At 38.5% G+C, this 14,445-nt stretch overlaps 1 protein-coding gene across 2 annotated transcripts in view; it reads left to right on the forward strand.

Annotated features, from left to right (window-relative positions):
• NELL2 (neural EGFL like 2) overlaps positions 1 to 14,445 on the forward strand; it is a 460,631-nt gene that overhangs the window by 113,703 nt on the left and 332,483 nt on the right. For both annotated transcript variants that reach the window (XM_081250199.1, XM_081250200.1), the window contains exon 4: positions 9,547 to 9,697. In XM_081250199.1, coding sequence (XP_081106325.1) covers positions 9,547 to 9,697 — 151 coding nt within the window. The remainder of the gene's footprint in view (positions 1 to 9,546; positions 9,698 to 14,445) is intronic.

Here is a 14,445-nt window from a genome sequence, read left to right on the forward strand (position 1 = left end):
AATTGAATGTTGAAGATATATAATGAAAATCTCACCTTGATCCTGTATGTTTTCTTCCTTCTTTTTACACTAATAAATCTACTAAGCTCAGCCAAACACTTACATGCATGTGGATAAAATGATAGCCAGCTTTGTGAATGCACATATTTTTTTTCTCTCTTATCCTTCTCAGGGACTGTATGAATATTTGATCAGACTTCAAAGAAAATAAAGGAGTGACTTATGATTCACTTTTCGCTTAAAAAACTAATTTATATATATTTCTTTTGAATTTCTAGTTACTCTCTTAGTAGATGAACATTTTACAAAAAGTAATTATATGTGTTTTTAAGGTATAGCTAGGTACTGTATATGGGATAGTTTACAAGAAAAAAAAAGATTACATAATTGATGAATTTGTACACTTCACTATTAAGATGAGTAGTTTGTTAATTTAAGCAATACCTCATCCATCATAACCGTATCAGTATAGGAAGATGCAGTTGAGACTTTTCATCTACTATTAATGGTAGGACCAGAAAAAACTCAAGTTTTTTCTTTTTTTTAAAGAAATTCAAACATTTATTCAAGTTTTCAGTGGCTTTAGTCAAGGCAAAAGCATGTTTTGTAAATTATGGCAGTCCATGAATTTAGTTTTCCTTATGTATTTAAGACATTGGCTCATGATATTAGCCAACACATTGTAAACAGTTTAGGTTCAATTGGATATAATACTTTGGACTACTTTAAATAAAGGTCTAGCAAATTACTAATTCTCAAATCTGCTACATATGTTCAAATGAGGTTGTTGAGACTGCTCTCCACAAGTAGTGAGGCAGGATCCACAGAGGAATGCAGCCAGTCTATTGAAGTTGTGAATGACATCATCATTATCATCATCATCATTATTGGCATTGGCATTGTCATTGTCATCGATCATCGATCATCATATTCCCTTTTATTTGCTTAGTATTTCTGCCTATTTGATCTTCTTGAGCAGTATTGCAGTTGAGAGAAGAGATGATAAAGAGGAATACTGTTTCAGCTTGTTTACCTTCTTAATTTTGCTGGTAACAAAAGAGCTGCTAATTTCACTGGTGAATTTCTGAGGGACAGCTAAACACTAGCTAAAAGCATTAATCTGATTATAAACTCAAGTACCAATTTTAATTTTAATCTACAATGAGGATTATAATAATGAATGAAATCAGAATACTCATACTGTTTGATCACTACTGCTGTGTCCGAAGGAAAATGTACCTTGGGAGCCAATTATTATCAGAAAGTTGTTTGTTACCATGGAATAAAAACAAAGTGGAATAACTTTAATATCTCGTCTTATGTCTGTTGTGTATATAATTTTAATACTTTACTTTTAAGCTTCAAAGTATAGAGGTGTTTTATTATTTGTAGTCCCCCCTGCACCCTGACTACATTTTGTTCTACTTTACTAGTGAAAATTCCAATGATTTATTTAAAGTCAATTAGTTAGTTGCTAAATCCAGGAGTAGAATCTGCTATTCGTTTTTGTTTCTTTGACTAGTTAGTGGATGCTTTTGTTTCTGATTTCTGATTATATTCACTTATGTATGTATATTTTTATGTTGTTAGATATTTACAACATTAAGCCAACAAACATTTTTGTAAATAATATATGAAGGTACATATGTTTATTACGCATTGAATCAAATTATAATTAGCTGTAGATTTGAAAGAAACTTTTGATATTGCTTTGAGGTTAAATGAAGGGATATTTCCAAGTTGACATCCCAAGAGTATGTCCTTGAACTTCCTGAACCTAGGAATGTAAAGGACATATAGATGTCTAAAGGGTGAGGATGTGACATCCTTAGATGTGAGTTTGCTGACGAAAAAAAGTTGTGGATTACTCATACATTTTGCCCAGTAACTTTTTGAGGAGAATTATTTAAAATTGTCTTTTTAAAAAGCTTTTGGTTTTAAAATTTAGTATTGTTTACATCTCAATAGTTTCAAGTAGCAGCTGAGAGATTATGTGATAATGAATAGTTTTGTAGATCTGAAAAACCTAAATTGATCCAAAGATCAAGAAAAATGTATTTATTTATCTTCAGAATATATTTTTTATAAAAGTTAACTAAAAATGAGGGTTTATCTACTGTCTAGAGTATGCATCGTGCTCCTGTAATAATAGGAAGCACCTTGGCCTGGGTTGGGATCCAGGCTCTGCCACTTGAATTTGGTAGATTCATTCCTATATCCTCTTATAATTGCCTTGAGTAGCGCTATTGGAGGAGGTCATTGAGAGGACATGACCGCCAGTTGACCCACAAGCCGGAGGAGGGCAATCAGAGGCTCCTCACCCCCTCCCATCCTTGAAATGTACATTCCACTGTTGCCACAGTGGGAGCTCTTTTCAAGGAAGCAACTGCCTTGAGAAAGCAATGTGTTGTTGAGACCATCTGGATGGCATAGGTGACAGAACCCAGTTAAGGCTTCTATATAAACTTTTAAAATTCTGGTAGGCGAGTGCAGAGCTGTACTTGCGACCGCCCAAGACAAGCCTGGTGTGTAAGTTCCTTTGTTTGTTAAACCTGCCACCTACCAATCCGGAGCAATCTGCCTCTTCCTGTGGTCTCTCCTTGCCCTTCGTGTACGTGCTCAGTTTCAGATTTCACTCAGGAAGCTCCTGTTGAACCAACAAGTTCCTAAGAGTAAGTTGATGGAAATCAGCTCTGATTTCGAGCCACTTACAGAGATAAGAGAAAATCACAAGTGTCTTGGTTTCTCTGTGCCTCTCTTTCCTCATCTGTAATTTCTATTACTGTGGAGCTGATAATCTCATTTATTCAAAGTTGCTGTAGACTTAAAAGAGCTTGTTGATGTTTAAGGACTTTGCAAACTGCATATATTGTGTTAATCAAATTTTAATGGCTTTTAAAATTGTTATTATTTTGCCTTTAAAGTTTTGCACTGTGAAGGCATGGATATATTGAAAGGAGAGTAAGAGCAATGAACAACAACTATTGATATAATAATAGTTCTAATTTCATATATTTCTAACCTGAATTTAGAAGACAACAACCTTTCATAGTTAGAGACTGAACAAAAGGGTAATTTGGTGAGTTTTGGAACATTCTAAGTCAACCACTCTATGCCTGAGATTAGACCGTTTTTATAATTGAATCTGCATATGGTATTTTTATTAGTCTGCTTATGTGGCGGGAAATCAATTTAGGTTTCTACACACTGCAGGCAGGATAGACACCTGTCAGGGGCCAGAGACTCATTTGATTCATGATGGCAATTGTAGTGATGCAGTTTAAGTGCAAAAGAAGAAAAGAATTCTTACAGATTGCTTTGTTATTGGGAGATGGACAGACCCCTTCTCTTTACTTTTACTACTAATGCACTAAACATACTTAAAGAAGCTCTAGTCTGATTCTTTTTCAGTAAACATCCATATTTGCTACCACAGATACACTTGCATTAAGCTACAGTCTATTTTTTTTTTTTTTTTTTTTTTTTTTTTGCGGTACGTGGGCCTCTCACTGTTGTAGCCTCTCCCGTTGCAGAGCACAGGCTCCGGACGTGCAGGCTCAGCGGCCATGGCTCACGGGCCTAGCCGTTCCGCGGCATGTGGGATCTTCCCGGACTGGGGCACGAACCCATGTCCCCTGCATCGGCAGGCAGACTCTCAACCACTGCGCCACCAGGGAAGCCCTACAGTCTATTTTATATAGAAAGAAACCAGTTTCTGTCTCTCCATCTCGCCCTCACTCTCCTCTCTCCCCCTGTGTGTGTGGAGGATACACTGCATCCAAACATGAACTTATCACTCCATCCTGGTTGTCCCATGACTAAAAATGAATATTTTGATGTAATTGCTTCTGACCTGCTTCATTATTTATTAATAACTGCTTGAAAATGCCACCCGTTGTGTTCTTAGTGGGATTTTTAGGTTTCTGCACGCAATAAAAATGGAAAACTTGGCAAAAAAGTTTTGTTTTAAACTCAAGCAGTTCTCCAATTAAAAAGACCTAATACAGCATGGGTGTGCTGGTAAGTTCTTCTGTAAGGCTTCCTAGTAGCGTTTAAAGGCCCCTTTTCTCAGCCTGTTTTTCTCTGAAGAGGCAGTTCAAATGATGGTCGTCAGCCCTTCTTTGAAAAGAAATTCAGCTTACTTTGATTTTTGTCCATAAAAGAATGATCATTCACAGTTCTCTAGAAACAGGGGGTGGTAGGCAGGATTCATCTTAAGAATAATTTCATTGCCAGAAACTTTTATGTTAATTTTCATATGTGAGAACTGGTATTTTGTGGCTGAGTTTGAGACACTTAGAATGAAAGTAAGCTCAGAAAATCACCACAAGGGTATAATGGCTCTTGGTAGTTTTAGTGGGTTCCACAGTCTCATTGCTTGTGAGAGTAATAATAATATGTATCATAATTCTAAAAGCCAACACGTGATGTTGCTACATGCCAGGAACAGCTAGTCATCTGCATAGCTGGCATTGGAAACTTATTTTTCTGGGTTGAGAATTTGTTCTCATAACCATCTATTTTTTATGTGTGGTTCCTAACAGGAGACCTTGTTGAGAAATTGCTTAATACATACCTGAATTTAATTATGAATTCTGAAAACTGAAATGATAACAAAAATAAAGTAAAATTATTCTTCCGTGGTGGTTTCTTTGACTTGACTTTCTGGTGAGGACTAGAGTTGGATCTTAGAGTAATAATCACAGGAACTCAGAAGTCTCTCTGAATGGTTTATAATCTTTGAGATGAAAATAGAAGGCAGGAATGCTGATTTTTCAAATTGGGAAACAGAAATGCAAATGGGGAAAGTGACCTTTCTTAAAATCACTACTAAGCAAGTCACTTAAGGAACTAAAAATATCATGTTATATAATTACTTCTTTCTGGATTATTTTCTATGTTGACGCTCCCGAATTTGCCTTTCTGTTTGTGGCAGTTAAGCATGGGTAAGAATGCCACATTCAGGAGGCAGGGCAATTTAGTGGAAGGAATACTGGACCAGAAATTGTCATCCCCATTTCACCTCTAGCATGCCTGGTGCCTTTGGGTGAATCACAGAATTGTAATAGTTGTCCTTGTTAAGCGTTGTGAGAATAAAATGGAATGTGGGTTCAAAGGGGAAAATATATTATTTATACATTTTTGAAGGACAAATGTTGTATGGTGCTAGACGTGCAGCATTGTATAGTACAGATATAAAGTTATATATGTTGTCCCTGCTGTGCTACAGATTTAGTGTTTTTATGGTCCATCCTTTTATCCTCTTCTCATTCCTGATTCCTATGATTTACTCAGGCATGCCTATGACTTTAGATACTGTATTCTGATGACCTCTACATTTATACTGCTGACCTTGACCTCTTTCTTGAGATCAAATTCTGTAGTGCCAGCCTCCTACCGGACATGTCCAGATGCACGTTCCAGAACACCTCAGAACGACCGTTTCTAAAACTGAAATCCCATTTGGGTACCATCATGCTCCTACTGCATTTTCCTTTCATTCTGTCTCTCAAGCTAGAAACTTTGGATTCAATTGGATTCAGTTTTCTCCTGTTCTTTTGCCTTTTGCATGTGTTTTATCAGTGACCAAATTCTTTAGATTCTGCTTTCTAAAAATCTCTTGAATTCTATAATAATAAAATTATTATACTCCCTAATTTTTTGAGCTACTCACAGAGTTCAGGCTCCCATCAAATCCTTCCCGGACGCAGGCATAATAAATTTTTGAAAAACATGTTTTTAAGGGGGAACAATAGATTTAAATATCATTAAGGTGAGGTAAGGATTGGTGGGAGATGGTGTTCTGTTGACAGAAAGCTGAAAATTAATATACTTCCTAGAGCTGCTCTCTCTGCCTCATTCAGTAATTTGTCTTCACCTGGGGATTATAGATTCATGCAAGACCCAGTTTTTAAACTGCTATACAAGTGAACTTGGTTAATCAGGATGGAAAAAAAAGAATTTCATTTTTCCTGTCCCTAAAGCATAGGCTGAATGGAGCTTCTGCAGGACATGTTTGGTATTGGAGGGTCGGGTCCCTTCTTCCTGCAAGTCACTCTAACCGCCACAGAGGGAGCAAAACAGGAAGGTAATGGGCTGGGAGGAGAGCCTGGACAGGGTGAGAGAGCGTGTGCTGAATTGTGACCCTGCGTAAGTGAATAGGCTTAAGTCTAAGCTGGATGGAGACCCTCTGGGACCACATTTACCACCCTGGTGGGATAGAGGATGGTTCTGTCCTGCAGGTCTCCTTAAGCACTTCCTTAAGCATCTCAATGCAGATATCCATCTGGGGTTCACTTGGCCCTTCTCACATCAACGTGCCTGACAGGCAGTGAAAGAACCAGTAAGTAGTTCTGTATCACGATTCCTGGTGAAAGCCAAAAACATCAATTTGATTTAGAAAAGGTAGTTTAGGGATGTCAAAATGTGATATTTGAAATATGTGAAATTTAACAAAAAGTCAGTAATCACCTGAATTGCCAGTTTCTCAAGAGTTTTCCCAATGTTCAACTTTTTTTCTTTCTTCATATATTCCACATGGCTACCAGAGAAATTTTTCCAAAATGCAGATTGACAGATCTTTAAAAAAATGGTTTCTCGGGGCTTCCCTGGTGGCGCAGTGGTTGAGAGTCCGCCTGCCGATGCAGGGGATGCGGGTTCGTGCCCCGGTCCGGGAGGATCCCACATGCCGCGGAGCGGCTGGGCCCGTGAGCCATGGCCGCTGGGCCTGTGCGTCCGGAGCCTGTGCTCCGCAACGGGAGAGGCCACAACAGTGAGAGGCCCACATACCACAAAAAAAAAAAAAAAAAAAAAAAAATGGTTTCTCTTCAACTACACTTGCCTTCCTCATGTTTTCAACCGTGGTGGTTTACATTTTTACCAGCAATACTCAAATGTAATCCATTTTTTAGGTCCTTCTTCCTTTCATCACAAGGTCAGTCTTCACATGTAATTTCATCTGAAAACAAAACAGATAAAAACCCACACAAATGTTATAGCCTCTCAACCCTTCTCACAAATCTGACTCCAAAAGCAGTGGAGAATAATACAGAGATTCAGTGAAGGTTTTCTTTGCGTACCAAATGACAAAGCTTTCTAAAAATCCTCTTCAAGCATCTCTTCTTTAAAGTTCCACCTTGTCAGGCAGCTGGCACACTTTTCTCAATTTCTTTTCTCTCACTATAAGAGCTCAAGCTTCCTGGGCTACACCTTCCCATCTCTCTGGCTCTGATCATCATTCCCGTATTTAATGTAGTCCTTCCTCAGTTTCCTTCATTTATGTCCCTATCTATCACCCTGTTCAGCAAGACAAAGGATGCTGCTCCAGCTCTACCTGCCTGAAAAGGGTCGGAGCGAGGCAGGGCTGGGAGGGGGAGTGTAATATTTGTAATTCAATTTTAATTTGTTTTTATCTAGCAAATTGAAATGAAGTCATGAAGTTTGTGAATGATTCACTTGTATATAAATTGGAGTGGATTAAAAGTTAACACTAGATAAATCCTTCTCACAGAGTCTCACTTTCTGTGCCTCTTTGGGAAGCAGACGGTTTTGGATCTCAGAGGAATTGGATGGCATCTCTGCAAAGCCTGTCTTCTCTCTAGTGGAATCTAGGGAGAAACGATTACATTTACCATGGCTGAAATTGCGGATTATTGTTACGCTTTTGAACTGTGACTGTTGACTGGAACTGAGGAAGTTTGTTTTTGGAAACTAGGAAGTTTCTTTTTCCTGAAACCTGGAACCAATATCCTGGGCCTGACTTCATTGCCCTGGATTAGGTGCCTGTTTCTGAATCAATTACTGTGGACAGGAATAGGCGACGCTCTGACTGGGTACTTTTAGCACAGAGAAAGCCATGAGTTAAGAGTGGGGAGGGATCGTTTTTCAGTGGTAGATAAGAGTTATTATTATTTATTTTTTATTTTTTACCTAGGGAGTAAATTGAGGATGGTGACAGAAAGAAGTGTCTGTTACATTGGCACACAAAGCCCTGCCTCTCCTCTTCAGCTTTCTTACCCAGCCCCACCCTGCAATGGCTGCTACTTGCTGTTTCAGCCATGTCATGCCCTATCACATCTCTGCTTTCTCATAAGCTATGTCTATGACTGGAATGCTTTTCCCTCTCTTCTCTACCTGGTGAACTCCTGACCAAATGCCTTCTGTTTTGAGATCCTGCCCTCCAGATGATGTTGGCTCCTTTCACTCTGTGGTCCAACACTACTTTGTACTTACCTCTATGACAGCGTTTCTTTTATTTTATTGGGATTATTTGTCCCCTCCTCCAGTTTATGGGTATCTTGAGGGCTTCTCCATGTCTATGCATCCCCAGTGATGGACACAGACCAGGTGATTACAATTTTATTCCATAAATTTGTGTGGCTGGAAAGGTGGGGAACTTTAGATTAATCTCATAATCTGTTTCATCAAGGTTGTGGTTCTCAACCTGATTTCTGCTGCACTGTTCCAAAGAGAATGCTTGGAAATGTGTGGGAGAACTTTGGGTTGTCACAATGACTAGGACTGAGTGCCACTGGCATTCATTGGGCCAGGACCAGGGGTGCTAAACGTTCTGTAGTGCATAGGATAGTCTTCCACAGGAAGGGTTATTCTCTCCAAATGCCAGTAGCTTCCCCATTGAGAACTCCTTATCTAGTCTATCTAGTCTAAAGCACAGAAAAGAGGAGAACGATTTGATAGCTACAGAAACTGTGTTTCTGGCTCCCATCAACCCTCTGCACACACTGTGAATAGGAGAGTGTTATGCTCTGTGAGCGGATGGCTTGAATGATAGGTTTTTCCTGTCCACTAAATCCATTTCTACCCCTGGCTATTTCTCCCATGTCCTCTGGGTCCTGAGGTTGGAGTACACGACTAAACCACAGGAGAGTGCAGGATAAAAATCTGCTCTCCCACTCAAATCTCTCTTGTCTAGGTGTTCTCTAAGCCTGGGGAGAGGGACGTGGGAATTGAGTTCTGTGCATTTCTTTCAAAAATACGGCACGATAATTTGATCCTAATGTTCTATCCACTGCACAGAAGGCTGAGAGTGACTAATTTCAATGATCTTTTAAAAAATCTATTTATAGCAAGCCTTCTGGCTACAGATACCAATGTGGAAGGTGGCACATTGATTTAAATCCAGTTTTCTGTCACGAGGTGTCAGAAAAGCTAAATGGCTCTATCATGGTTTTTTAGGTCCTTTTCTTGGAAGGACATCCTTTTGTTCAGTGTTGACACTGACGTGGCTGTGGTATCCAGGATTTAGGAAGAGTGTGAGGAGAAAACTTGGGAGCTCAGTTCTTCAAACAAGGCTCTTTGATTCTTCACCTCAAAGACATTTTTGAAAAAAGATCTCTGAAACACAAGCTCAGTCATTCATGTGGTTTACTGTCCTGTGTTATGTGTAGCAAAAAGTCTTTTTGAACCAATTTACCAGGAGAGTCTGGAGCTTGGTATTCTTGATAATGTTTTCTGAAAGGTGTTGCCTGTAAAGGATGCTTTATAAAGCCAAGTTCTAGTCTATTTACTGTATGTTTCTTTTTTTAGATACTCCCAGAAGTATAAAAGCATCCACTGCTACAGCTGAACAGTTTTTGCAGAAGCTGAAAAATAAATATGAATTTACTGTTCTGGTGACCCTAAAACAGACCCATTTAAATTCCGGAGTGATTCTCTCCATTCACCACTTGGATCACAGGTACGTGCGGCTGCTAGAGTTTCCTGTGTTTTCATTATATATGGTGAAATTAACACATTAAAGAGAAGTAAACAAAAGCAAAATATTCATGATTGGTTTAAAACAGCAAGAATAATTTTGCTACATTGTGCAAAATCAGAAACACAAGTAATTGAGATCAGCCTAAAAGCAGAAGGAGCTATTGCTTTTGATGTTGCTAAGAGCGCACGGAAATCACCATTCCTAAAACCCATTTATTAATTACTAACTTCCTCATGAGTTATCTTCCTCAATGTTAAAATCAAACATACTTCCTCTTAATTGGTGAACAGTTAGCCGCAAAAATACCATATTCTGTTTCTTCAGGATATTGCCTGGGTTTAGAGTTTAATAGTCTTATAATTTTAATCACAGACAGATAAATTCTTTTTCAGCGCACTTCTTAGACTGTGGCAGTTACAGCTGTATTTTTGGATGTGTGTTGAATCAAAATGCTGTCTAGTATTTCCTAGCTTCTTGCATGCATAGAAGCATGATTAAGAGAGCTGGTGGGAGTAGTGAGGCAGAGGGGAGAGGGGTAAGAAGAAATTCATTCATGACACTTAGCATATACATAAATTGCTACTAAATAATATCAAACGGCTTAAAGTGAATCCTTCTTGAAAGAATAACCACAGTTGTGATAATGAAAGTTCTTTTGTGTTCATATTTTGAATGCCCACTTCATGACTATCTGGGGACGTTGGGCAAGTCACATAACCTCTCTGTGCCTCAATTTCCTCATCTGTAATATGAGGATAGAAATAGTACCTCCTTCATAGGTAGTTGTGAGGATCAAAGAGTTTATATATGTAAAGTGTTTTACATATATAATGGATTTAATAATCCTGTTCAGATGTGGGCAGAAACCTCTTTTCTTGGTTTCTCTTATGAGAGATGGGGCAGCCTGGGACTTGGCAAATCTTTGCTCAATACTAAAGGGCAAACAGAAGCAAATATACGTGGAGAAAAATATATAGAAAATTGACACAGAGAGAAGGGTTCCTGATCACATTCTACCTGGATTACTCTCAGGGATTTAAGGCCCCATCTAATTCTATCTTTAGGCCCAAAGGATTCGCATAACTTCCCAGGCCCCTCACTTGGATTTCTTTCCTCCCAGGTTTTGGCCTGTTTTTGAAAGGAGGGTGCCATCCTAACATTCACCAGGTAATTGGCTTGGGCTCCTTAAGACTGAGCAAGAAAGGGAGAGGTCCATCTCCAAGGGTTCACCAGGGCTCTTGGCCTTGGTATGTTCCTGGTCCTCGTCTTCAGGTGATTGATATCAGGGGAGCTTCTCATTTGTAACACTGCGACCCTGCCCTCCTCCAGTGGGCTTTAGGTAACATGATTCACATAGAGCGAAAGATATTGTTCCTTCACAGAGCAGCCTGATTTATTGCTGATTATTTCTGTTTGCTAAGAAAATTTCCCCTGTATTTTGGGCATGAGATTTTTCTAAGCCCTATGGCTTCTTACTACCCCATTTGTAGAGACATGGAACTCGCCTAACCTTCTTCCAGATGACATCCCTCACGACCATCCCATCCAGGTGGTCGATGTTTTGTTGGTCCCTAGAGTTGAATACATTAACTCTACAAATGTTTGACCAGCATGGATTTCTTATAATCTATGCACTTTCCAACTGATAACGTATTAAAATAGTTTGAAAATTTTTTTTAGCACCTTAGACATAGTAAGGATATGGACCACCGAAATACCCAACTTTTATCAGGTAGGTCCTTGAAGGAAGATTTGCTATCAGACAGATCCTACCTTACTAGTCCTATGAAGTAGATTTGTTAAAGTTATGTGTAGGGCTTTATGTTGACTTATTTCAATTAAAAATGATATTTGTTTTTTTCAAATTAGCATAGCAATATATTTTCCTTGTAGAAAATGTGGACAACTGACAAGTGTAATAAAGAAATAGGAGAACTCATACAAATCATATCACCAGAAGAAGACTGATGTTGAAATTCTGTCATATTTTAATCCAGTTTTTTGTCTGTGTCGGTGTGTGTTCTTACTTTTGGATACTGAACTCATTTCCTTTTTTAACTTTAATAAATAACACCGTGATGAACATATTTATACATAAATCTTTGTGCTCAGCTCTCATGCTTTCCAATTATTCTTGTTAAATTGATTATTAATTCTTCATTCTTCCTTCATATCATCTGTAAATTTGATAACATTTACCTAAACAAATACCATATTTGAGATATAGGATATTTTTCTATGATATTTAAAATCCTATCTATTTGGAAGGCACTTTGCATTTGCTTGGGAAGCCAACAATTATTAAAGGCTTACCGTGTGCTAGGCACAGTGCTCAGTGCATTCCATGGGTTAGTTCCTTTTACGTCAATATTAGATAGTGGTTCAGAGTGCAGATCTGGAGGACTGCTTGCATTCCAGTCATAGCTCAAAGACTTACTGGCTTTGTGACCTTGGGTAAATCACTTACCTCTTCTGAACCTCAGGTTCCTCATCTGTAAATCCGTATAAAGTGCTTGATGATACTAGAGAAAAAAATCCACTAAAGTCCCATCATATTGCAAGGTCATTATTCTCATTCTCATTTTACAGATAAGAAAAACAAGTCTTAGAGAGGTTGAGTTGTTAAAGGCTCCCAAGAGTAAATGCAGGTAGGGTTTAAACTCAGGTAGTATGATTATAGAGCTGGTCTCCTGTACCTCTGTGCTGTGCCTTCTCTCAGTGTCTGAAGTTGTTAGACTAGCTTCTCTTCTGCCTGTTTTTTCACAGTGTCACTTATCTAGATGATGACAGAGTCGGCACCCAAACCCACTTCTTCTGATTTTTTTATTCCAGTTTTATTGAGATATATCAATAATTGACATGCAGCACTGTATAAGTTTAAGGTGTACAGCATAATAATTTGACTTACATACATCATGAAGGTTATCACAGTAAGTTTAGTGAACACCCATCATCACATATAGATACAACATCAAAGAAATAGAAAAATAATTTTCCTTCTTCTGAGAACTCTTAGGACTTACTCTCTTAACAACTTTCATGTATAACACACAGCAGAGTTAATTATATTTACCAGGTTGTACATTACATCTCTAGTACTTATTTATCTTATAACTGGAAGTTTGTACCTTTTGACTGCCTTCATCCAATGCCCTCTTCCTCCATCACCTGTCTCTGGGAACCACAAATCCGATTTTTTTTCTGTGAGTTTGTTTGTTTGTTTTTGAAGCATAATTGACCTACAACACTATTAGTTCCTGTTATGCAGCGTATTTCTATGTATTTCAAAATGATCACCACAATAAGTTAAGATGGCACCATACATACACACATACGTAGTTATTGACTATCTTCCCCACACTGTACATTTCATACCTGTGACTCATTTATTTTATAACTGGAAGTTTGAACCTCTGAGTCTCCCTCACTTATTTCTCTCCTCGCCCCAAACCCTCTCTCCTGTGGCCATCACCTGTTTGTCTCTGTATCTATAACTCTCTTTCTGTTTTGTTACGTTTGTTCACTTGTTTTGGTTTTTAGGTTCCACATATGAGTGAAATCATACAGTATTTGTCTTTTTCTGACTTATTTTACACTCAGCATAATTCTGATTCCTGAGTCCAGTATTTTTACACATCCACTGTGTTATCTCCTAACCTCCCGTCACCCTCACAGACCTTGTGCTTTGGTTTGTATTGTTTTTTTTTCCTGTTGTTGTTGCTGAAGCTATCTTTCTTTCCTTAGTCTTATTCTCACCCATCTCTTTAGTGTCATCATTTCCTGAACACTTATTTATTCTCTGCTTATTTTCACAAAAAATTAAGGAGGCTTATAGAGATATCTACAGGACAATAAGACAAAAATAAAATGAAATATGCAAACCAAGGCAAAGAAGAAATAGACAACCACTTAGATGATAAGGGAATGCAACTATTCTTGGTTCTGAGACCAGAGACTTATTTCTTCTATGACCTTTTATGGTAAAATATAGTGAGTGCCTTTAGAGGAACAAGTTCAGAGGATCTCGTGCCAGCTGGTGGCATCAAGCCACAGCGCGCTTCAGAAAAAGCAAATCTATAATGATGCCAGTAACGTGCATCTAGGTGTAAAGGTGTTTGAAGTTGTACTGTCTTCGAGGCCCTTGGTAGTGTGCACAAAAGTTCTGTGCAACCAAGTTTTACTGCTCAGAATGCCAATAGCACCTCCTATATGAAATCCTGATAAAAGACCATGTCTTCTAGGCAATACTCCATATCAATTGCTTTTCCCAGTGTCTTGAGAATAATACTGAATTCAAGTTAGACTTCTCTGATAAATACCCAAATTGCAGCTATTCTTTGTTGACAGTTAAATGAAAGGTGTGTTGAGCCTCAGCAGCAATTGAGTTGGAGGAAATACTGACATTTTATTATAAAAATTGAGGAGCCAAATAAGGCCGTGCCTGAACAGAAGGTACCCACATCCTCCTGTGGTGGCTGAAGTAGGCAGTTCCCAAGGGCAGGGCCAGGCTTTTTCTGGGTAAGTAGTGTGGATTCTACTCTCGCGTACTGATGGATGGATCCTCTAGAATGTGGAAATTTTAACTACGCTACAAATTTCAAACATTACATATAAGATTTTTTTTTTTTTTTTTTTTAGTGTCTGCTTTATAACAAAGTGAATCAGTCATACATATACATCTGTTCCCACATCCTTCCCTCATGCATCTCCCTCCCTCCCACCCTCCC

Source organism: Mesoplodon bidens (assembly GCF_964165515.1).
Source record: "Mesoplodon bidens genome assembly, chromosome: 11".
In the NCBI taxonomy this organism is placed as follows: Eukaryota; Metazoa; Chordata; class Mammalia; order Artiodactyla; family Ziphiidae; genus Mesoplodon; species Mesoplodon bidens.